This window comes from Cydia amplana, chromosome 9 (genome assembly GCF_948474715.1).
Source record: "Cydia amplana chromosome 9, ilCydAmpl1.1, whole genome shotgun sequence".
In the NCBI taxonomy this organism is placed as follows: Eukaryota; Metazoa; Arthropoda; class Insecta; order Lepidoptera; family Tortricidae; genus Cydia; species Cydia amplana.
In genome coordinates this window covers 7585965-7610785 of record NC_086077.1, presented here as the reverse complement: position 1 = coordinate 7610785, position 24821 = coordinate 7585965, and the positions used below count along the sequence as shown (strand labels likewise).

Here is a 24821-nt window from a genome sequence, read left to right as displayed (position 1 = left end):
GTATAAATATCTGCGAGATCGGAAAACATATAAAATCTTTAAAAATGGCGTTTTCCCAGTGATAATACCTATCAAGATCGATTTTTCACCCCAGAAAACCCTCAATACCCCCAAATACCAAATTTCATCAAAATCGTTAGAGCCGTTTCCGAGATCCCCGAAATATATATATAAATAAATAAATAAACAAGAATTGCTCGTATAAAATCTTGTTTAGATGCCTATAATGTATAAGTAGTCTTGTTTATGTTATCTACCTCTTTGTCAAAAACCCTAGAGGCTACCATTTCTCTAATAATATTATTTGTCGGAAATACTCTAATTGTATGCATGTCGTAAATAAATTAAAACTTTTTAACTAAACTTAAACTAAAAAAAGAACGTTAATCTCATTAATACTAGTACGAAACAGTAGTTAATTATTCAGTTAGATTTTTTAGTTTTAGAGATTATTTCGTTTACTTATACAAATTTAGAATCACGCCATTCACGCCTCACCTATTTAAAAAAATAACAATCCGTATTTTCGTGCTTTGAACCAATTCATTAACCTACATTACGTGATAGACTATTTAAAATGTAGGTTTGCAAATTGGTCTATTTTTGATGTCAAAACTGATTAAGTGTGTATTTGCGGCATAATTAACACTTCGTGTGTTACTAGAGCGTAACAATTAGCTGCTGGGCGATGACGAGTGCGTGCTGCTGCAAAATGAGCCTTCACAGCAAAACCCTCAAAATAGGTAAAAGTTTTAGAACTTCATACAAGGGTAATGACTACCAATGATTAATTTGGAGTGTTGACAACAAGAGTTTGCTATTCAGATTGTTAGCAAAGTGAATCCTCAGGGGGCCTAGAAAAGATGACAATTGTTGATAGAAAACGCCTTAAATAATATGTATATGAAAACAATCACGTGACTTTTCGTAGCATCTGTCATCCCAATACATTCTTTCGTTTCGTTTGGCGTTTGTCGATGTACGATTAAATATCATCTTGGCTAAACCTAATAAGTCCCCATATATGTGTATGGCATCGTTGGCAACGCATGTGATCGGACTATAGTCGGAAGCGTTCATAGATAACGGTCTTCGTTTCGCATCAGGTAGGTCAAGGTAGGCCTAATGATGCCACTGTACTGGCGAGTCAGCGCTCTCGACGTAGCGCTGGTAATGTCAAAATACATCGCCGAGCGCTCGGCCATTGTACACGGCCGAGAAAATGGCCGGAATAGCCACTCGTGCCCAAACACCTAACCATCAATTTCACCAAATATTATTTGTAGCATTTATTCTGTCGCATATTTTTTTTACTGCTCCGGAGCCCAGGGACAGCTGTTGTTTCCCTGAGCCATTTATTTTCGAACCTAACTTTCAATAAATATTCAGTCAAACCCAGATCGGACGGTGTATGACTTTGATTTTCTTATGTGAGGAATATGGGCCTATTACTCGGTCGGTGATTAAACTTTCACGATTTAAAGTTTTTAACAAAAAATTTGGATAAGTCAGCCGCTGAGCATTTACCTTAGTAATGGTAATGACCCTGACCCTAGTCAGCACCTAACCACTGGAGTCTCTCCACGGATCGTCGTTTCTATAGTAGAAAAGTTCAGGAACACATAGGTATCAAATAAAAAAAACCAAAATCAGGATGATGGTTTTAGGGTCTCGTCGACATGGAATCCAGTAAATGTAAGCGAAAACGCATATCACCGGTTACCTATAAATCCAAACATTACCAAACAAGACCAAGTGCATCAGGATATCAGAAATCAATCATCAGTTAGTTGTAGTTTTTAATTTTAGTTTTTTTTTCATATATGAATTACTTACTTGTTTACTTATTTAATAAAATTCTAACAAATATATATAACAACATATATACATTTGATAATGGATGCCCCTAAAAACCTTACGATGTGATTGAATTAGAAAATATCGCCCGTAGTGCATCGTTCGACGTCTGCATACAAAACAGCAGAAAGGCAAAATAAAACAATGAGTGGATTTTCCCGTATACATATTTAAAGTCAATGCGAATCATTATTTTGTTATGAAGATGCTATTTGGATAACTACTATATAGTTATTAACATTAACTGTAGGTACAGATACAAATTTCGTACGAAACGACATTTCCTATTTATAATATGGACACTTTCATTATTACCAGAGATAATCGGACTTATTTGAGTCATTGCTGGCAATAATGTGGACATAACTCCAAAATAAATTAAATTATTAATCATTTAATTAATTCCTTACGTGAGGTTTATTTTTGATTCCTAATCAATAAATAACGCAAAGATTTCCTATAATGTAGATTCATTAAAGAAAATATAATCAGTATGTTTTCCTAATTTTTTGTAGGTAGGTACTTACTCATTTTTTATATTCAAAATATACTTAAGTGCTATTTATTGACTAGGGATCAAAATTAAATCTCAGGTAAAAAATTGATTAAAATAATTAAATGAGTAATTATTTAATCAATTTTTGAGTCATGTCCACATTATTGCTAGCAATGACGCAAATCTGTCCGATCTCTGATTATTACTTACAGTTTTTTTTTTATTATAAGAACTTATCGAACTTTTTCGAAACTCTGCGGTAAACACATTATTTTGATCGGAAAATTGAGAGTTACATTAAAAAGTCGTAAACTTTGAATTATGTAGTGTAGGTAATAATTAAAATGAGAACCATTTTTGTGTCCACTTAATGTAATAAATTATTTGAACAAATCTATTAAACAATTGTTTTTTTTAATATATATATTTTTTTCTCTCCATGTATTTTGAAACACAATCCTGTATTGTTCATGACTATGACTATGAAACAACAATAAATTCTGTGTTATAAAATTCATCATTTGGCTAACCCTAACTTGAATCCTAAGTTTCATGCAAATGCTTCATGCTCTTTAGTTCAAGGAACATGATTAATCGTTTTCACCCATGAAATATGAATCAAATATGAATATCAGATTAGAGTAATTAAATTCCAATTAACTACACACGATCGTGTCAGCGTAACACAATAGGTCACGATCAGCTGCGTTACCGAATAATTAATGACTCATAACATACCAGCAGTTATTTTTGTACCGCTTTTAAACTGTCCTAGTGATATATCATTGATTGCCTTTTATGAAGACGTAATTTTTAAATTAGTATTTATAAATAAGTACTATCCAATCGATATAAGTACAATGTTGATGAATGAGCAGCCACTATAAAATCAATAAAGTGCTAAAGTACCTACTAAAATTTAAGTCGCAACTGGACACACGGCGTCTTGTATTCACACCTCTAAAAATAAGTCAACAAAATGACCGTGCAAAAAATTTACAAATAATGCGAACATTGACTGTGTCAAAATAAGAGAGGGGAACGGGCACTTGACAGTAACTCGTACACATTTCAATTGAGAATGCCATGGCCTGGCTCGCGAGACCGTTCTGCCAAGGCCGTAACACGATTCTGCCGTGTCGGATCCTTTAAATAGCTTTTCCTGACTAGGTAAACTATGGCAACTTGTACATGCAGGCTCGACTGTAAATAAATTGCATAACAGAGAAATCGCCGTTTGTTAGAGCTTTCACAAGAAACGCGAGCATTACACGAGTATATTGTTGATGTTACAACTTTAAGCATGTAAGATTGCTTGGCCCATCCATTTGTAAGTAAACGAAGGTAGACCAGACCGCATTCGAAAAGAGGGCATCATGCATCAGTGCAATCGCGAGGAAAACAATATCTGACGTTCATAAAGCTGTTGTGAAAAGTGTCCTTAACATTTACTTCCTTGCAGCAATGTACTTGGTGTCACATTACATTACTTGCTTTAGTTTTGATAGAATGCGAGAATTTTCGACGACAACAGCTTGAAAATCTGGGGGAATGGCAATGCCCCTGCCAAGTCGACCAAATTTATATTTATATCAATTTTCTTGAGCTTTTTCATAAAGCTGGACTTACTCGTAACTTAAGTGAGAAGTAAGTTTGAAGTCGACTATACCTACAATTATTACAATCTTTTGAAAACTAAATATGATACTAGTTCTTACTGGGACATAATGTGCCATTAGACAGACGACATTTAAACTCCCGACCTTTAAGAGCTCGATTAGAATTAAACACTTCACAAATGGCATTTAATAGGTACTAGGTTGGCATTTTATAACAAATCCTGTCCAACTGTAACAGGAAATTACTAAATTGGCACTTGTACTTCAAATAGTCAATCATTTACGCTAACTTTGTCCTAACATGGCAATGGAATTCTAAAGTTGAGTTCTTAAGCACACTTCCAATTCGAGCCACTCAAGGTGCCAGTTTAGCCAACGAACTTCTTATCGGCGAGGTATTCAAATGAATTCTGTAGATAAGGTAAAATCGACTACATTTACTGATAACTCGTAACATGGTATCCAGAAGGCTTTTATATATCTTCTTGCTGTTAGAAATTTATTTAATCATAGTATATTCAAGTGGACAATATTACTAGTCTCGTAGACTTAGTTCAGAACTTGCGATGTAACAAATTCTTAAAAACAATCTGGAATAGAGCCGCCAGATTCAGTGCAAACCAGTCGGACCCAAATGGACCTTAAGCGTGTGTCGGGCTTGTTGGTAAGTTGAGCAATCTGGGGCTGTTGTAATTCGACCGTTTTCGCGATAGCGCTTTGTGCACGCCACGCCATTGGTTTTATGCTACGACAAATTGATATGCCTCAATATACTTAGTCAATATTAAACATTATATTGTCATAAGTTTTAATATAAGGGGATTTTTTTTAATCACTTAATCTTAGGTTTAAAATTCATTGCTTTTCTGTTAACCTGCCTAAACATATACCTACGTTGAATTTTAAGGAGGTAATATGAACTTCCTAATATTACGAAATGCGAAATTATACAAATAAATCACACCTAACTAACTAAACATTGTACTATAACTAAACATTGTACTACTAAATGTAGTTCCGCATTGAGTTTCAAATGTTTCAACATAGCATTTGAATTTTAAATCTCTTAGATATGTGCAGACTTTTCCTTCTTAGGAGTATAGACTCACATAACATAAACATTCAAAGGCAGAAACGTATTCTAAATAGGTGCACAAACAAATAAAAAAAATGGTTTTAATTCGCGTTTAGTAGTAGTAGTAGTAAACTCTATTAGTACATAAACATTAAAAAGTAATATACAATTATAGCTGAGTACCAAGGCGAACTTATTCCTTATTAAAAATAAAGGACAACTTTTTCTATTATCTGTCGATTCGATTACCAACTCCAAGGTTCGGAATCAACTATTCTAACGAACGAACCGGATAGTTAAATCGCCAATATAATAAAATTTATCATGATTATGGACGCAATCACTGGCTAGGAATGCAAACTAGTGTACCTATAATAGTTAGGGTAAATTCCGATTTTGATTTAAGTAGTTCCCATAAAAAAAAAACTTTTGTTTACCTGAAGGACGGGACTGACACCAGGCGGCAAGCTCCGCGGCATCCAGGCGAGCGTGGCGGGCACGCCGGCGCGCAATCGTGGTATACCCAGGTAGATCTTGTCCCATCCGATCTCCAGGCCCGTGGCCACCGTGTTCTCCGGCTGGAACTTCTCTAGCAGCACCGGATCCGGTGGGAAGTCGAACTGCATCACGTTCCACTGGCTCACAACTTCCAGTATAGCGCTGGCTGAGCCCAGCCACGCGCATAGCAGCAACACGTGGTACCCCATATTCTGAAAACAAAAGATTATATAATTTTTTGCGGCATTGACCCAGCCGCACCTCACGACCGACTTTTACTCATAGTTCAAGGACACTTTCGACCGACCACGAGATGCTATAATGCATAGAAGGTAAGTATGTGATAAAAGGTACTTAGGTATTTTTTAATCGGTGGGTAGTTATATTTCCCACGTGACGAGTAAAAAATAACGAGTGCAGCTTTAATATAAGATATTCATGCAAAAATAGTATGCGTGTCATTATTTTTGTACATTGTAGTGAGCTAATAAATAATAAAACAAATTGAATCAAATTAATTTGAGATAAATAAATATAAAAAGTTTAACTGTCAGACCAACATTTTATACTTAAATGTGCAAATGCTTAATATTACAATTAACTAGCAATTTTAATTAGTTGAGTATATAGGTATAGAATTATGTTACCATGGCTATACCTACGGAGGCTACGAAGCGTTAGACCGGACAAATAAAAACATATAAGCGTACTTACGAGTATTTAGCATTGAAGAGATTTTGATTAATTACTATATTACAAACTTTTATAATGTTGTAGCTTACGTAAAACTATTGTGTAGATAGGCGTAACTAACAATCCTAAAACTTGATTATTAATTTTCGTTTTCTAATGATCAATCATATGGCAGTGTTCCAAAATATGTCGTACGCACCAACGTGGTTGGTGGTTACATAAGTGAAGCAAACCAGTTCTTCATTATTATATCACAGGCCTCATGTTTGTAGGTTAACATTGCAGCTCTACAAAAGTTAGAAACCGGAAGTGCGTTCAAAATGAATATCAAAATGAGCACGACGAAGACACAGATCTCATTAAGTCATTAGATTAATCTTATTACGGTAATAGATCGCAAACTAATTTAGAAGGCCTTAGTAGTAGTTGCCGATGCTGGACCGTTTGCCAAAATTGTAGATTAAATTAAATGACTGGAATGGTATAAATACTACATATGATTATACTTATCTATGTAACGCTACAAAAAAAGGAAGTAACTCAACCTCCTTTTTTAATCAATAAAAAAACCGGCCAAGTGCGAGTTGGACTCGCGTTCCAAGGGTTCCATACATTAAGTCCGACTCGCGCTTGACTGCACATTTCTAATAGGTTTTCCTGTCATCTATAGGTAAAGAACTATTTTGTGTATTTTTTTTTCAAAATTTTAAACCCGTACGTATTTTAAAAGTATAAAAAATATATATTTGAAATTTTCAAAATGAGCACTTTCATTTGATATATAACACGATATAGTTTGAAAAACTTTATTTTTTAACTTTCTCATTTACCCCCTAAAAGTGGCCCCCATATTTAAAATAAATTTGTTTACGTTACATGTCCATCTCAGGGATACTAATTTACATATGTGTACTAAATTTTAATAGTCTGTGACAGACGGACAGACAAACACATGAGTGATCCTATAAGGGTTCCGTTTTTTCCTTTTGAGGTACGGAACCCTAAAAATATCGATTTTGTGTGGAACCAATTTTAACATCTTAGTTTTAGCGACAAAACTTTCTGCAATTCTGACTTTTTGCAATTCTTGTAAACTTAATCTCCAAACCAAGCATGCACTTAATAAGTATGCAAATATACAGTGTGTGGCCTATAACGCGGGCGAAAAATTAAAACGTAGATTCTACTCCTCAAACTAGACAATGTTTGTTCAGCGACTTTTAAAAATAACTTGTGGTTTGTATTTTAAAACACTTTAAAATTTAATCGAACACGCAATGTACTGTATAATTAATAATTATGTAGGTATTACATTTTGGCCATCACCTGGTCTCGCCTTTTACTATTATTACATTGCTATATAATTCTGGTGTCAAAATTGCCTGGTATAACTACCAGCGTACCTACACGTGTTGCTTATTCTCATTAATAAATTCAATAAAGTGCTAACACATAATTTACATCTGAGACTTAATTGTGACTACTGACACACTTTACGTCTGTAAGCATATATCACGTTTTCGAATATGCGTAATAAATATCGCGAGATTTTTACGACATTGTTTGAGAGTTCGTAAATATATTTTAATTACCTAATTCCTATAAATATATGTTGTCATATCAGAAGGAAAGGCTGGCAAGGTGACAATCGTTAGTAACGCTAATCGAAAAGTCGGAACGTCAGATGCGAACGAAAAGTCACGTATTGTTTTTTTTTAATTGCCGTTAACGATTAATGAATTTCCAGACTTTTACGACTGGTTGGTATATAGTTTGGAAGTTTAAGTTTTTTAAAGGTCACCATAGTAATTGCGGCCACAAATACAGTCAGCAATTAACTCTTTATTAGTAGGTATGCTTTAAACTTTATAGCACTGGAACGAATAAGCTACCTAAACTATATGATGATTTCCTGTGTGACAACCTAAGCACAAATAAATTAGATTCAACTCAACACGACATACTGCCGTATTCGAACTTCAAGATATTCACAAGAGACGACATGTACTAGATCCATTCTAGATACGTTATATTAGATTTCAACTAGTTCTCTTGTGCAGCGCAATTCGAGCAACCAATGTCACTTTTACGTTAGATTAGAGTTAGACATCTTCATATCTATTAGATGTGAATTGGATCTCTAAGTCATACCCTGTGGAAATCGTTCAAGAGTATCTCCAGAATCGCGCAAATGTCAAATTTGACAAGTTAGATTTTAAACATATCGTTATCGTATCTTGGTGATGTCTAAAAGATATCTAATAGATGTCTATTTCAAAATCCGAATCGGGCCCATAGTCTTGCTCATTCATAGGATCTTTTTAAAGCCGTTATTGTGCCGAACAGAGAGCATTAAGTATCTAAGTAGGTACAAGAAAGAATAGGCAATTTGTCTGTCGACAGTGACAACTCCAACCAGCCCTAGTAGCACGGTCGCATTTTTATCATTTATCACCATGCCTGTCACGTTCTAACAAGTATGTAAGTGCGAAAGTGACGGGCATAGTGATAGTCGATAAAAATGGAACCGTGCTGAGCCCGCAGGTTGACGTCAGGTTAAGCAAGCCTGTACCTGTATTCAAAGAGCACAGAACCATACAACGGTTATATTCAGTCATATTATATTATTTTATCGCCTTTCGAAACACAGCGGCTGAGTTGGATATTTAACTATCAATTATAATAAGACTGAATGAATTATAGTTTATGAATACATTTACAGTTAAAGTAAACAACATAACTAAATTTATAAACTAGGTACAATTCAGAATTCAACGATCTCTTACCCTTATCCACCACCATCTTATTTTACCTATCTGTTTTTTACAGTGGGGCAATGCGGCTAGCCTTCTACACACAGTGTAGGTACACCCTACCGAGCATCTGCGACTTAGGGCCAATGTGGTACCTATCAATATTGTTTTACTAGAGAGTAATAACATGTATTGTATGTTATAACCAGTGATCGTTAATTTTCCAGCAATTTTGGTGCAGCATAGTAAAAATAAAGGATTTTCTTCATTTTTTTTCTAGGGAGAGGATTGGTTAAGGTTAATATTACTGTTATTAACCCTAATTATCTATTTCACCTAGAGTAGGGCATACAGATTCTTTTAACCAACACTGCACTGCACTGCACTGTAACAATGCTGCACCAAAATTGTTGGAAAATTAACGATCACTGGTTATAACCACAAGACAATATAAATACAACAAGAGTCAATAATTGTGGGTTGATGCTAATTACAGTAATTACATATTAACTGAAAGCGTCGCCGCGGGTGCCAACTACAAATTGCAAAATGCCGATATTTGCAATTTGAGGGCCACCCACTTTCTGGCCCTCGGGGGAAATTCAATCAAATTATTTAAAAAAACTAGATAATTATGTGTTTGATGGAACCGGGAAAAAAGTTTTAAGTATTTAATAGAATCGTCCAAACTAACTCCGCACAGATTTTGCAGTGACTGAGTGTGGAGTGATACCATAAACATCCAATTCCTGTGACCATACCACGTTTATACTCGTACAGTGTGGCTACCACCACCAGGCGGTCTAGCATGAGTTGCGTTCTCGCACGCGACTCCATACATCTGGCGCGATCAAGTATGGACTCGCGCGCGAGAACGCAAGTTGTGCTAGACCTACAGTGTGGCAATTTGGCACTGACATAAACGCCATTGAGAACGTAATTTACTTTATATGCATCTCGCTCGTACTCGCATATTAGTGCGAGGGAGCTGTATAGAAAGTAAATTACGTTCTCGATAGCGTACCTATATGTCAGTTTTGACACTGTCAGTGGCTCATGGTACGGGCTTGATGAATAAATAAATACTTACTTCGCCCATTGTACTACCAAGATTAAGGAACAAATATACCTAGCTATTACCAATATTATTCTCATAGTCAAAATACTTGGAGGATATAATCAAACGGAGACGCCATGTCTGTAATTTTCTGTACAAAACAGTCTGCCGATTTTTGCGGGGGAGGGGAACGTCAAATGTATGCGTAACGTAAAAATAGCGATGTCAGATAAACGTCAGTCCATACATTGTGTATGACCGTTGGCCGCCTATTTTCGACAGAGGGGAAAGCCTGTAATGGCTACTCCGTTTAGTTGTATCCTCCAAGTCAAAATATGATTATGCATGTAGAAAGTACGCTATATAAAGTATATAATCGTGTAAAGATATCTAATAGGCATAAATATTTTTTACGATGCGAATTGGCCGGTATTTATAAACCTTATATAATAAACATAAAGACTACCTACTTTAAACGAGTATGTGTGAAAAACGAATAATTTTCCCACGTACTCGCGTTACGTTTTGGGATTTGGGATCGCATGTGTACACGATTATATAATGTTAATGTCTCATAATATTGATTAAGACGTGTTACGACATATCCGCGATTGCAAAGAAAACTTTTAGATAGCGTTTAACATTTGTTTGCTCAGAATGTAAAAAGAGTTTTTGACAAAAAAAGTTTCAAATTATACCTAATTACAAGAATAAATAGGTACTGTTGACATGAGCTATATCAGCCTTCGTAACTAGTAAAACTGCCCAGGTATTATACTCGTAAATATCATTTCCGCATTTGCCTTTCGCTTACTACATTCCATAAACTTGCAAATCCACGATAACTATAAACAACTACCAATATACCACAATTGAAGCATACCAAATTAAATGACAGGCACTAAAATGGAAATCTAATATATATATATGTGTGGTATGAGAATCCACTAGTGCAGTACACTTTGAAATATTAAATTGTCTTTGACAACCCACTTAATAAACCGTGGGTAATGTCAACTCATATCAGATAACGTCACGTTTTGCAGAATCCCAGCATTCCGCGAATCCGCGTAGGTACCTACGTAGAACTAGGGCACGCATTTCAATTCGTTATTGTTTACAACTATTTACATAATAACGTCTTGTGGAATCACACGCAACGAGCAAGGTCGTAAAGAGAGAAACTGGTCGCGTACGAGGACCTTTTTATGCAACGTGCGTGCGCGCACGATGAGACGATAAAAACGTCTTCCTTGCAAATCATAATAATCTTCATTTATGGTAATAAGATTGATTTAATTGCCCATTATTACTTAATAACGAAATGTTAAACACAGTTACACATGTTATTATTACCCAGTTTTATTAGGTTAAGGCAGTTTTTTTAGACCCGAGTGCTCATTTTTTAAAATGAATAAACTTATCATCTCTATTGAAGCTGAAAATGAAGTAAAAAACAGCAATCACATATATCTATTAAGAACCTTTGGTCTCCCGAGCAATAAATATGCATATTTATTTTTAAAAAGCTTTTCTGGGTATAATACATACGTAGATTAGATACTTATAACTTTTGGAGACAAAATTAATATTTTAGGAACAATATCTTACACAGATCGACCTATAGGTACTAAGCTAGGTAAACATATAAATACATACTTATAATTATAGTACATAATAGATAACAACCATAACTCGGGAAGTAATATTCGTGATGAACACACATAAATAAATGAAAAATAAATGCCCTTACCAGGATTCAAACCCGGGACCTCCTGCTTTGTTAAGCAGGGTCACCATCTTATATTTTTAACTTGAAACCGTTTAACCTTGAGTATCATTATGCGTTAATAATTAATTTGGCAGTACCCATAATAAGCTTGCGAAAATAACTGTAACAGTCACAACAAGGTTAAATTAATATCTACCTAAATTGGCCTTGTCGCCGATATGAAACAATAGCACAATATATATCACCATAGACGACTCTGCTAGTTATGTTTGACACTGATTGCTTAAGAATAAGTTGTATAGAATGACAAGCTAACACCTTCAGCACTATCGATCATAATTTGTGCCATATATTTATGTATGTACTTCATCACAATTGACAGAGCACATTTGTTTACAGGCTCATTAACTGTCGTTACATAGGTTTAATGTCTACTTATATTATTATTTATTTTACACTGAAATTACGAACGCTGGCTCTAATGGATTCTACCACGCTTCAATTAAACATCATGTAAGTATATACAATGATGTTTAATTAAAGCGTATATATATATGACTGTGTTGGACCAACGTTGTCTTAAATAAACGGATTTATTATGATTATATGCTCAGTCTTGAACCTTTATCCGCATAAAGGGATATACTTAATCATTTATATTTATATATCTAATCTAATCTAATCGTTCTGCTAAAAAGCTACCGTTACCAAGCTACCTTTAGGTAGCGGAAATGATTACGTACTGTAATTTAGGCTAGATTCACTGTCACTACAACCAAAAAATAAAACCGGGTAATTAATACCGTAAAATGGGGTGAGTAGGGTCAAAATTGAAATTCAAACCTCGCTAACATTTTATTTTTACATATGAAAACTGAATTTTATTTTGGGTAGTTCCATTTCATAGCTTTGACGATAAAGAGGAAAACCCACCTCACTCCGTAGTTCCTCGTATTTGGGGTGAGAGGGGTTTTCATACAAAGGTGATTTTGGGAAGATTGTTGGATCGATTTTTTTTTATTATGCGTATTACTATAGCTCCATTTTAAATTGGAATACATTATTTTTGTAGCAGTAGCCTCAAAATCCCTTCTCACCCCCCTCTCAAACCTTCTCTCCCCATTCATAACCCACCTCTCCCCGTACTCACCCCGTTTTACGGTACTATTAGTTCTAAGGTGTTGTAAGAGCATTCAAATGCAGAATATCTTTGGTGGATTTATAGCTTCCGTATGGTCCGGTTGGTAACAACAACGGAAACACGTTACGGTAACCTCATCAAATCAACACAAGCTGGTATTAGCTTGTCGATGAAACCGAAAGTTAACGGCAATTACGCGTGCATGGCAAAATGCGGGTCGCACGGTCGCAAGATGTTACCACGATGTGATGCTGATCGTTAAGGCATGCGTAAGTTTTGTTAGTAGTAGTGGAAAAATACAGGGATATAATATAAAGTGAATCTGCTTTGTTTGCAAAAACATTTGAAATTCAATGCGTTACATTTTGAGCATTCTTTTTATTTTTGATTAAAGTTTTTTCCCCAATATTCAAAGGACTGAAACCTGGTGGTGGTGAAAAGCGCTGGTGGCCTAGCGGTAAGAGCGTGCGACTTGCAATCCGGAGGTCGCGGGTTCGAACCCCGGCTCGTACAAATGAGTTTTTCGGAACTTATGTACGAAATATCATTTGATATTTACCAGTCGGTTTTCGGTGAAGGAAAACATCGCGAGGAAACCGGACTAATCCCAATACGGGCCTAGTTTACCCTCTGGGTTGGAAGGTCAGATGGCAGTCGCTTTCGTAAAAACTAGTGCCCACGCCAATTCCTGGGATTAGTTGCCAAGCGGACCCCAGGCTCCCATGAGCCGTGGCAAAATGCCGGGACAACGCGAGGAAGATGATTCAAAGAACTGAAACCCACAATCAATTTGTAATTTTTTTTAATTCATTTAGGTTATTTTTGTGCCAAATAAATACCATTTCTATTACTCTCTATGCCAGGCAAAATCTTGTTTTTTCCATAAGTAGGTAATCATTCTAATCAATATTGATGATTTTGTTACCTAAACCTTGTACGTGTATGACCAAATAATGCATAATTCATGTACCTATGTCTATACTTAATACTCAGAAAATATAATTCTGTGTTAATACTATGCCGTAGTTTCCTTAGGTACGCAACCCTGTAGGACTTTAGTCTGTATAATATTATCTTGCACCTTTTCGATTATAATAGTTCGTGAAAGGGCATTCATCTGTGATAACCTGACCTTTACATTTTTAAAAGTTGTTTTGTCCAGATATTCGGTTGCATAAAAATAAAACAACGCACGGCGAAGGTCATCAACTTCTTATCATACAAACAAAAGCTTAACTGATAACCTCAATATATTAAGATCGTTATAAACAGACATCGGAATCCATGGGGCAAATTTTCTTGACAGGTAGGGACTTCCTATATCGACAAACACAATTATCGATGCTCGTTCTATGTACTAGTGATTGCCCCCAATATTGTGTGTCTTTTGTAACTATTGTTTTGAAGACAAGTATGAAATTCACACATAGCATATTTTAAATAATCGCTAGGTTATATAAAGGTAGGGCGTAATACTTATTGCACTATGAAATAATCAATATTATCTCAACCTCTTTATTGATTGATTATAAATAAAAGCGAATTTAGTTATTATTTTATTTGATTTTTACACTTTTAATAAAAACATATGTTAAGCAAACCATTGAGTGATCACTAGTATATAGAACGAGCATCGATAATTGAGTTTATCGATATAGGAAGTCCCTACCTGTCAAGTAAATTTGCCACACGGATTCCGATGTCTGGTTATAAAGAACTGTTGTATTCAGAACTAGTATTAGAACAATCTTATATGTATAACTACTTAGTTGAATAAAAAAATAAATCAAAATATTGAAAAAAAAATTAAGAACAAACCCAGAATAAGCATCCTATTTTTTTCGAGTTTGCAAGCTATTTGCAAATCGTTTCAATCTATGTCATTTTAGTGTTTTGGCATTAGCCACCTTGGAGGATACAACTAAACGGAGTAGCCATTAACAGGCTTTCCCCTCTGTCGAAAATAGGCGGCCAACGGTCATACACAATGTATGGACTGACGTTTATCTGACATGGCTATTTTTACGTTACGCATACATTTGACGTTCCCCTCCCCCGCAAAAATCGGCAGACTGTTTTGTACAGAAAATTACAGACATGGCGTCTCCGTTTGATTATATCCTCCAAGTTAGCCACAATTATGTAACGTCCCTAAAGTCTATTTTTTTATTCGGTAGACTGAAATGACAGTTCATAGTATGAACATAAAATGTCATTTCATACTATGAAATGTCATTTTAGTCTACCGAATAAAAAAATAGACTTTAGTAGTAGTATTTTAACGAAACCTTAAATTCTCTCGTACTACAGTATCACATCAGTCAGTCACGCGAACTTTTTATGCTCTTAACACTTCGTGAATAATATGCCATTCTATTTCGAACTAATATATTATTCCGTATATTAAATATATCAAAATTTGAGTTTAGCCACAGAATAAATAATAGTACTAAGTACAGAAGACTCACTCTCTAACAAAACGCGTCTGTTACGATCAGCACAGATATGGCCGCTAGGTGGCGACAGCGCCACGCGCGGCTTATGGCTTTCCCCAAAATTGGTGTGGAACGGATGTACTTTTAGCTACCTGTAGCAAAGTGATGAAATCGCGGAGTGAGACACGCCTGGTTTAGCTTAGAATTCCCCGTAACGGCCATAACACACTCGTCATATAAAAGACTTCAACGCGCAACAAGTGGAAATGCAAAAATAGTCACCACTTAGTACTTGCAGTTAACCATAGCTTTATAATATGTAAACACACCCGTTATTAGTCGCGGCACGGCACGGTAATGGTGGTAACGTAACATGTACTTTAGATTCGATCTTACTACTCATTTGTTGATGTGATAAGGGAACGCACCACAGAACAAGTTAGAATAGCGATGCGAGCAAGGTACGTGTCGCCGCCGGTTTTGAGCAAACGCTCGCATGCTACTCGCCCGCGCTGACCGAAAAAAGAAGTAAACATGCCTTTTGCGCCACAATAACGTTCAGATTAAGAAGCCAGACATCAAATCTGTCTAAGGGAGGCGTATCCATTCACCACGCACACAAGTTTTTACTACCGTTGCGCGAGTGTTAGTAAACGTGGAGAGGAACGAGCGGCGACACCGGTTCCGATACTAACTGCGCGCGATAGCCATTCTAACCTCTTTAAAATAAAATAAAAAAATAAAAATAAATTGATTTTATTTCAGGCAAGCACCCATATAAAAAACACACAAAACGAAATACAAAAATACAAAAATTACCGGTAAAAAGACAAAAAATGTAAAAAGTAAAATTACAATTTAGAATAGAACTTAAAACTACTTCCGGTTCGCATCTTGGTGCAGAGACAGCCAAAACCTACAAATTGGATTGTGCAAATCCTCACTAATCATGGCAAGGATACAGTTATCAGAGCTGCGCAGCCTACTCCAAAAGGACGCCACTCTAGACCGAATTACGGCAAAGAAATCGGGGACACGAGCCTCCGCAAACATACTCGATGCACTACACCACCTTGGCAACTTCATCAGGATTCTGAAGGCATCGTTATATTGAACCCTTAGGGTGTTAATTGCTTTCCTGGTGAAGTTGGTCCAAAGTTGCCCTGTGTAGAAGCTTTGACAGTATGCTCTAAAAAGCGTCACTTTGACCTCGTCGGAGCATCTGCCAAACTTGCGCGCGAGCATGTTGCACCTCACTGATAGGGCTCTTCTTTCACGCTCGATGTCTTTGTCGTCCTTCAGGTTTTCGGTTAGTATATGTCCGAGGTATTTAAACTGCTGCACCCTTCGAACAGGTAACCCGTTTAAAAATACATCAAGTATCCTCTCCGGACCCTTTCCTGCCCTAAATATAAGGTATTCAGTTTTATCGCAATTATACTTCATTCCGTGAGAAATCGCATATTTCTCACAGAACTGAAGCAACCTCCTGAGGCCCTCAGCCGAGGGGCTGAGGAGCACCATGTCATCCGCATAGCTCAAACTATTAACGCAGATGCCACCTACGTGACATCCGACTCTGGTGCTCCTCAACCCCACAATCAGGTCATTCACGTAGAGGTTGAAAAGGTCCGGAGAGGTTATTCCCCCCTGGCGAACACCGCATTCTAACCTATACTCGTTAGAAGTCGTTTCGCCCCATTTTACGTAGTTCGTTTGGTTCTCGTACCAGTATCTCAACAGATTTGTGACCTCTGTAGGAACTGTAGTGTTCCTTAGTTTACTCCACAGTAAATCATAATTTACCAAGTCGAAAGCCTTACTAAGGTCGAGAAAACATGCATACACTGATCTTTAATATGTTCTGTGGAACGCACGCCCTACTTAAAGCGGTAACAAGAAACGATCTACCTATCTTTGTATCTTGATCTATATCGAATTTTTAGCGACATGTTCTACAATCATACTACAATCATTTGTAAGATCTTGCTTGAGTTGTCTAGTTGTAGATTATAATTATAGTAGTAGTAGGATGCTAAAGCTACCATTTTTGGGTTGAAATCCCGATGCTTAAAGTCAAATGTATAAGTATGATGATATGATATGTATGTAAGGATATTTATACATAGGTATCTATGGTAATGTTTCTATATGTATAAAACATGTCACACATAAGTAGGTTTTGTATCAAGTACCTTCACATAACAAGCCTTATTTAGGTTGCTGTGTGATTTGCTCTTTTTGCGTGCTTACAAGATTGTTAGATTGTTACCCTAATATCTCAATATTATTTAACAACTTGTCCATGTGGAATTCTCGAATGTGTAGACATATCGATTTAATTAAAGTAAAAACAAATATTATAGGAAACTTCGTGAGGAAACCGGACTAATTCTAACACGGGCTTAGTTTACCCTCTGGGTTGGAAGGTCAGATGGCAGTCGCTTTCGTAAAAACTAGTGTCCACGCCAATTATTGGGATTAGTTGCCAAGCGGACCCCAGGCTCCCATGAGCCGTGGCAGAATGCCGGGACAACGCGAGGAAGATGATGATGATAAACAAATATTATAGGATTTTTTTTACACAGATCTATCTAGTACCACAATAAGCTCAATTAGGCTCGGGTTGTGGAGGACCAACATATCAAATAAACATACCTACTCATCAATCACAGATTTTTAAAGTTCGAAATTCGCTCGAATTTGATACAGTTCTCGGTTCAACTGTGTGACTCTGTAATTAGCTTCTCACACTCCGCAAGTCACACCTACCAACACTTACACGACCTAACTCATAATTATCCCTTGTTAAATTCAATAGCCCTATGCAACAGACATTATCGTGGTATGCGATGTAGTAAGAAATAGGCAAGTTTTGGAAACAACGGGCCAAGAACAATAGGCGATTTTATGCATGAGAATTGTTAACGACAACAAGTCCTAAGTATCTTTTAGTATCTCTATAAGGTATTTATTAAGTATACACATTATACACAAGTCTTCTAACTTTAACTGAGATGATGAACGCTAAAGGTTATGCGCTGAAAGAGCGTTTTTTTGTTTTTTTTTTATTCGAGTTGTATTTAATTAAGAAGCATTAACTTGGTTTTATGTAATTTTGACGTATCCACCTTTTTTTTCGTAGTTTTTATTATTAGTTGATGACCCAAAAACAGTACCTAATTATTATTGTTTGAAGTGGGTAGAGCGTCAGCGTCGCGTCGGTGTAAAAGAAAAAGCTGCTTAATGCGTCACTGATAGAGATATTCTGGTTATATATATACACCTGGCATTGATTTATCGATTCAAAACTTGAGATATTCTGGTTATATATATACACCTGGCATTGATTTATCGATTCAAAACTTAATTAAGTATATTGCCTAACTTTGTGACCTGGCGGCCTAGCCAAGGCGACGATCGCCATCGAATCGCTTTGTGTCTGTCTATCACTCTTCCATATTAGTGCGAAAGTGACAGTTACGTTTCGATCGCTACGGAGCATTGACATATATATCTCAGGACTAGCCTTACGGGCAATAAGAATGGAGCATGAATGGGGCCAGTACAGCGGTGTGAAAACGCTGCAACGCGATTGGTTGATGCGTTCGCATCACGTGCGCGCGGCCGCGCGATTGGTCGCAACTAGTTGCGTTAGACTACACGATTGGCTCGAATTCGTGAGTGACACCGCTGAACTAGTACCATTTTTAGTGCACGTAAGGCCAGTCCTGCGATATATATCAATGCTACGGAGCGTAAGCGATTGTCACGTTGGCTACGCAGCCTGAGGGCTTACCGCGAACCACGTTCGACGTGTTGCCTCCCTGTCACACTTACGTACGAATTTACAAGTGCGACAGAGAGCCAACACGTCGAACGTGGTTCGCGGTAGGCCCTCTGATCTCCGAACGCTAATGAGAGTAATGATGCATCACGACCGAGTACGACACTGGAACGAGCAGTCAATATAGTGTTTCAAACATGCCGTTGACACTGTACACTTGACGTACATTGAGATTCATGAATAACTGTCGCGCTAGGGACCGATTTTCTGATGGGCGTTTTTTTTTTGTTGTCCCAAACACTTTTTTTTTTAAATTTGGGATTTTTTATGTTATTTCTACTCAGAATCACGAGCTCTTTCTATCCTAATAGGAGAAAAAAAGTGTCCTAAGGTTTTTATTTCCATTCCGTCACCATTTTTCATAGACTTTGTATGGTGGTCGCGTAATGGAAAGATCGAAAAATTTACGGAAATATTGGGACACTTTTTTTCTCCTATTATGATAGAAAGAGCTCGTGATTCTGAGTAGAAATACCATTAAAAATCCCAAATTTGAAAAAAAAGTGTTTGGGACAACAAAAAAAAACGCCCAATAATGGATAGCCTGCTAACCACCAACAGGGCATCTTAGGCTTCCAGAAAACGCACTTATAGTAAAAGTGTCATGATTTTTGAGATAATCGAACTTTTATGTCTTTTTTAATAGCTAATAGCACCTACTTGACTTCAATCGCCTAGCTATTAAAAAAGACAGTAACGTTCGATTATCTCGAGAACCATGACATTTTTACTAGACCTATAAGTGCATTTTCTGAACCAGCTAAAGGGTAACATTCCATTTCTGACCGCAGCTGCACTACTGGTACTGAACGCGTCGCTGTTACTGTCAATTTCCATAGTAAAATGAACAGTAGTGCAGCTGCAGTTGGAAATGGACTGTCACCTTAAGGTTTCCTGTTGGTAGTTAGAAGCTAGGTTATCCATTAATTGTATAAGTAGCTATCCGCGAAATATGACGTATGAAATATGACTGCATCTCTCCTGTATAATCTTTAGTAACTTGCTCTCTCTGAATTCAGTGTTGTACGAGTATTGTGGCAGCATATTAGTAAACTTAATAGCGAGTAAAGCCATCAGACAATGCACTATTGTTTACGATGGTGCGATCAGTATTCTCCAATTAGCAATAATTCAATGTTTACTAACAAAGCCAGTCAGAACTGAAGGAATTTATGTGATTAGACTATAACAAAAACAATGGATTTATAAAGGTAAACCAAATCTAAAACCTTTTAGTCGATATGTTCATGCACTGATAACTTATGTTAAGGTTAATTTTCTATGCTCGCGCGTGGTACCACGTGGTCCAACGTGGTAACGCGGCAAGTGTGATGGGCACCTTTGCACTCGGTGCAGCTCGCGGAGGTCTTTTTGAATAGTTTATTGGTTAATTTAGATACTTTTGAGTATTTTTTTAAGGATTGTATGTACCTTTTATCATCATCTTCCTCGCGTTGTCCGCGCATTTTGCCACGGCTCATGGGAGCCTGGGGTCCGCTTGGCAACTAATCCCAGTAATTGACGTGGGCACTAGTTTTTATGAAAGCGACTGTCATCTGATCTTCCAACCCAGAGGGTAAACTAGGTCCGTATTGGGATTAGTCCGGTTTCCTCACGATGTTTTCCTTTACCGAAAAGCGACTGGTAAATATCAAATGATATTTCGTACATAAGTTCCGAAAAACTCATTGGTACGAGCCGGGGTTCGAACCGCGACCTCCGTATTGCAAGTCGCACGCTCTTACCGCTAGGCCGCCAGCGCTTAAGACGATTGGAAGGCCCAATGCCCTTGAGCGTCAGGGCGGAGCTAAGCGCTCTGTACCCGCACCACCCGCTTACCCCGCTCGCTGCGATCGTACGTGAATTTTGTATCGCTGCACCGCCACGAGGTTCAAAGAATAAGATACAGCCCAGAGGCGTGCAGTTGGCGCTATACTCGTATACCTTTTGTTTGCAGCCGTGCGATTGCCAAGTCATTATATGTATTACAAATTAAAGATATATATTTGATACAGTTTTAACACCCCCTGGCACTGATTAAAATAACCGACTTGGTTTCACATTACATCTCAAAACTTTTTTGTAGTAGAAGCGTTGCGAGACTTGCACCTTTTTACATGTAATGTTTTTGATGGGATCTCATCTCTTTTTGTAGACAGTCCTTCTTTTCGGGTACTCATACTATGTATACACATATCATAAAGAAACACATCTTCATTCATACTCACATCGTACATCGTAGTGTACCTTTACTTTACTACCTACTATTTGTAGGAACTGCAACAGTAACTTTGTAATAGCAAATATTTATATGGGATTACAAACTTACTTATGCAGTTCTTAGATCTTTAAAACGTGACTGATATTGCAATATTTTTAGGTTTTAAAATTAAATTTAAAAACTACTTATATTTAAAATTTGAAGCTTGTGGATATACTAGAAGTACCTTAGAATTATGATGATCGTAGGTGAGTGAGTGAGTGAGTGAGTGTGTCAGTGTCGAAAATAAGGAACTTTGACGTACAATAATTCTTAAACTACTAGTTCAAGTTGAATGTTTTTTAAGAATATATCTTAAGCATGTTTAGCCCTATATATTACTGAAAATTCAGGGTTTTAGCTTCAGCCAGCACAAAATTACAGGACGTCGAAAATGGCCTGAATCGCTTCGAGAAAAGGATGGTACGGCCAGATTTTTGCTCGACTTGGCGGGGGCACTGCCGTGCTCCCAGATTTACTTAATAAACTAACATCATTTTAATGGGTAACAATCCTAAAAATGAAATGGTTTCTGAATCAAACTATATAGTATATACCTACAACATAAACTGCCAATGTTGATCAATTTTTTTTAGAAATTGAACTTTATTAATAACGTTAAATTTTAATGGCAATATGTCGGCGCATGTTCGAAAACATTTTTTATATATTTCAAATGAAGCTTTCTCAAACATAAGTGGAAATATTATCATTACGTTCGTAATAATAGGCTGCGAAACACCGTGTTGCGCGCGCTAAAGCGCGTCACAACCAAATCAACATTCTGCAGTTATTTAATCTTTGGTCACAATAACTCCAATTTTATTGCACCTCGGCTCAGAACAAGCATGCAGAATACAAGGAAGGCACGGAGCGACGAGCGACACAGCCTCCTCGTCTCAAAGCTAGCACACGACTGCCGGCCACGCCTTTTTCGAGCTACATACGCACAAAATGTTGAAAAATATTCGATTTCTTAAAAAAAAAATATTTATTAACATTATTCTACGTTGCATTTGTAGTATCTGTTAAAACAATTATTCTAGTTTAAAAATAACTTTAATCGAATAAACCGTTTACTAGAAATAGGCAAAGTTAGTCGCAAAACGGCCTGTCGTAATGTTCCTTTTTTGGAAAAACTATAAGTCATAGGGAATAAGTCAAACGTTGGAAATGTTGTACATAAAACGTAAAATCATATATTTTCATATTTTTTTGTTGAACCGTTAAGAAGATATAGACTCTAGAATGTTAGAGTTTTCGGCCAAAAACGGCGTCTAGCGCCTTAAAGATGTAAAAATAAAGCCTTCATTTTCTATGATAAGAAACATTCCATCTTAAAGAAAATAATATGCCTAAAAAGTAAGTCCTGGCAAGTAGGTTTAGTACTAAACCTACTTGCTCGGACTTACTTTGCAGCCTCCCGGCCGTAGTGAAGCCATTTAAACTAGGTACCTTATTAGGCCATAAGTATGGTACTGTGACAAAAGTACCAATAAAATGCAGTATCACTCTATCATTAGATAAGTCGATATAATAACCTTAGATGAAGATAGTCATGTTTTAGCTTATTTAGCCATTTTTTTGCTTGTATGTAAATTCAATGTTGACCCGTAAAAGTGCCCTTGTGGCCTATTTGCTGAATAAATGGCGAAGTTTGAATTTTGGCTTGATGGAATTAAGTTTCTACAATAAGCAATAATATGTTTGTAATAAAATTGTTTCTTAATAATAACCACAAGATACCTATTAGGTATTTTAAAACGGCTTTGATAAGTCTTAGCGTTTTCCTAGTAATTTCTTGAAGAATCACTAATCTTAAAAATGTAAGTAGGCAAATAAACCAGAATTACTTACCTAAATACTCGTCTATTGTTCAGGGAATTAAAATTCAGGATGATTTTATTTTGTAATCACCAATTAAAGAGCAGAAACAAAAAGTTGGCCGCTGTTTCAATTAAACATGTTGTTTAAAACTTTGTTGCCGCGTTTGTATGAAATTTGACAAACCCAGGAATATTTAACCTATAATCCTATAAGGTGAATAATTGTTAAATATATTCTATGACAATCTGCGAATAAGTTTTTGATATACAAACTGACGCAAATTGTTCCTTATCTCTTGAGACGCCTTTCCTGTCTGGTATATAATTGACATCGATTAATTTATATTCGACATTAGCAGATCATCATTTAACTATTTCTATTTCAAAAGCCAAGTTTATTATAAAATTTATTTTATTAAAATAAAACCTAAGTTGACTGTTAACTTATTCCATCTTTAAAATCTATAAATAAATCCTGAATTTACTTGAATACTAATTAACTACGAGGTACTAGTTTTACCCAAATTTAAAGTAAATAATTAATAAGTTATCAGGTAATCAGATAAATTGCCTACCTGTAATCGACGAGCTCGCGGCAACGGTCAGCGGTAAGATTGATCCAATATCGAATATCGCGCGAAACCGAGCACTCAACAGCGGACGTACGTTGTACCACGGTGCAGACAAAACTCAACTGGAAGAACAAAACACAGAACACACTACAGAACACTCGCCCCTCTTAAAAGTAAAAGTGGTCGATGTCGATCCCGGAGGCGTGGCACTGGCACCAACAACAACCGTGACTCGGCTATTACGCCAAACGACGCCTTATTATCAAGGTGCGTGGCCCCAATACTTAGATACCTCACGAGTCGGTCCGGAACTTCTGTCTCAAGGTCGGCTTTTGATTTTGACAGGGCGCTTTTCAACATGTTTCTACGCAAGATTAGAGAGATAGGTAATTCGAGGTAATTAGAAGCATACGTATTCGATGCGTAGGTCAGTTACAGCTAGTACGTCAGTAATGGTCTGCATTCCACCAGAGCTTTTGATTTTTATCAATTGAGGGCAACTTTTTTGACATATTTCTCTACAATAATTATGTTATTAAACGAACGTACGTATGAAAAGGTGCTCTGAAAAGTCTGAATACGAATTAATGTAAACTATAAATTGCGAATTCGGAGATCGATAATTATTTTCTTAAGTACATAACAGGATGTTTCCATTTAAGTAAGGTAATTAATTCGTCTTTGGTTAATTCGTAAATATTTAAACACATATTATAGCTATTCATCCAAACATGACATTCAATGCAATGACATGCACTGCAATGTCTGCAATCCTTAACGGAATATTTTACGCTGCCTGTACCCATATTAAATATATTATATGCTTAATTGACTATCAATAAAAATGTAATTGAATTAAAAATAAGCCCTTTAATGAAAAGCAATTAATCAGTACATCGAACAAATCCCACGGTAGCTGACATATTGAGAGTAGCTTTACTCATTAAGTAACTACATAAA

The 24821-nt window shown here is 36.5% G+C and overlaps 1 protein-coding gene across 1 annotated transcript in view; it reads right to left on the bottom strand.

Annotated features, from left to right (window-relative positions):
- LOC134651073 (protein yellow-like) overlaps positions 1-23958 on the bottom strand; it is a 44163-nt gene extending 20205 nt beyond the window's left edge. The window contains exons 1-2 of the mRNA XM_063506060.1: positions 23865-23958; positions 5485-5757 (exon numbers count right to left, since the gene is read on the bottom strand). Coding sequence (XP_063362130.1) covers positions 5485-5754 — 270 coding nt within the window. The 5' untranslated portion in view covers positions 5755-5757; positions 23865-23958. The remainder of the gene's footprint in view (positions 1-5484; positions 5758-23864) is intronic.
- Between the last annotated feature and the right edge of the window lie 863 nt (positions 23959-24821).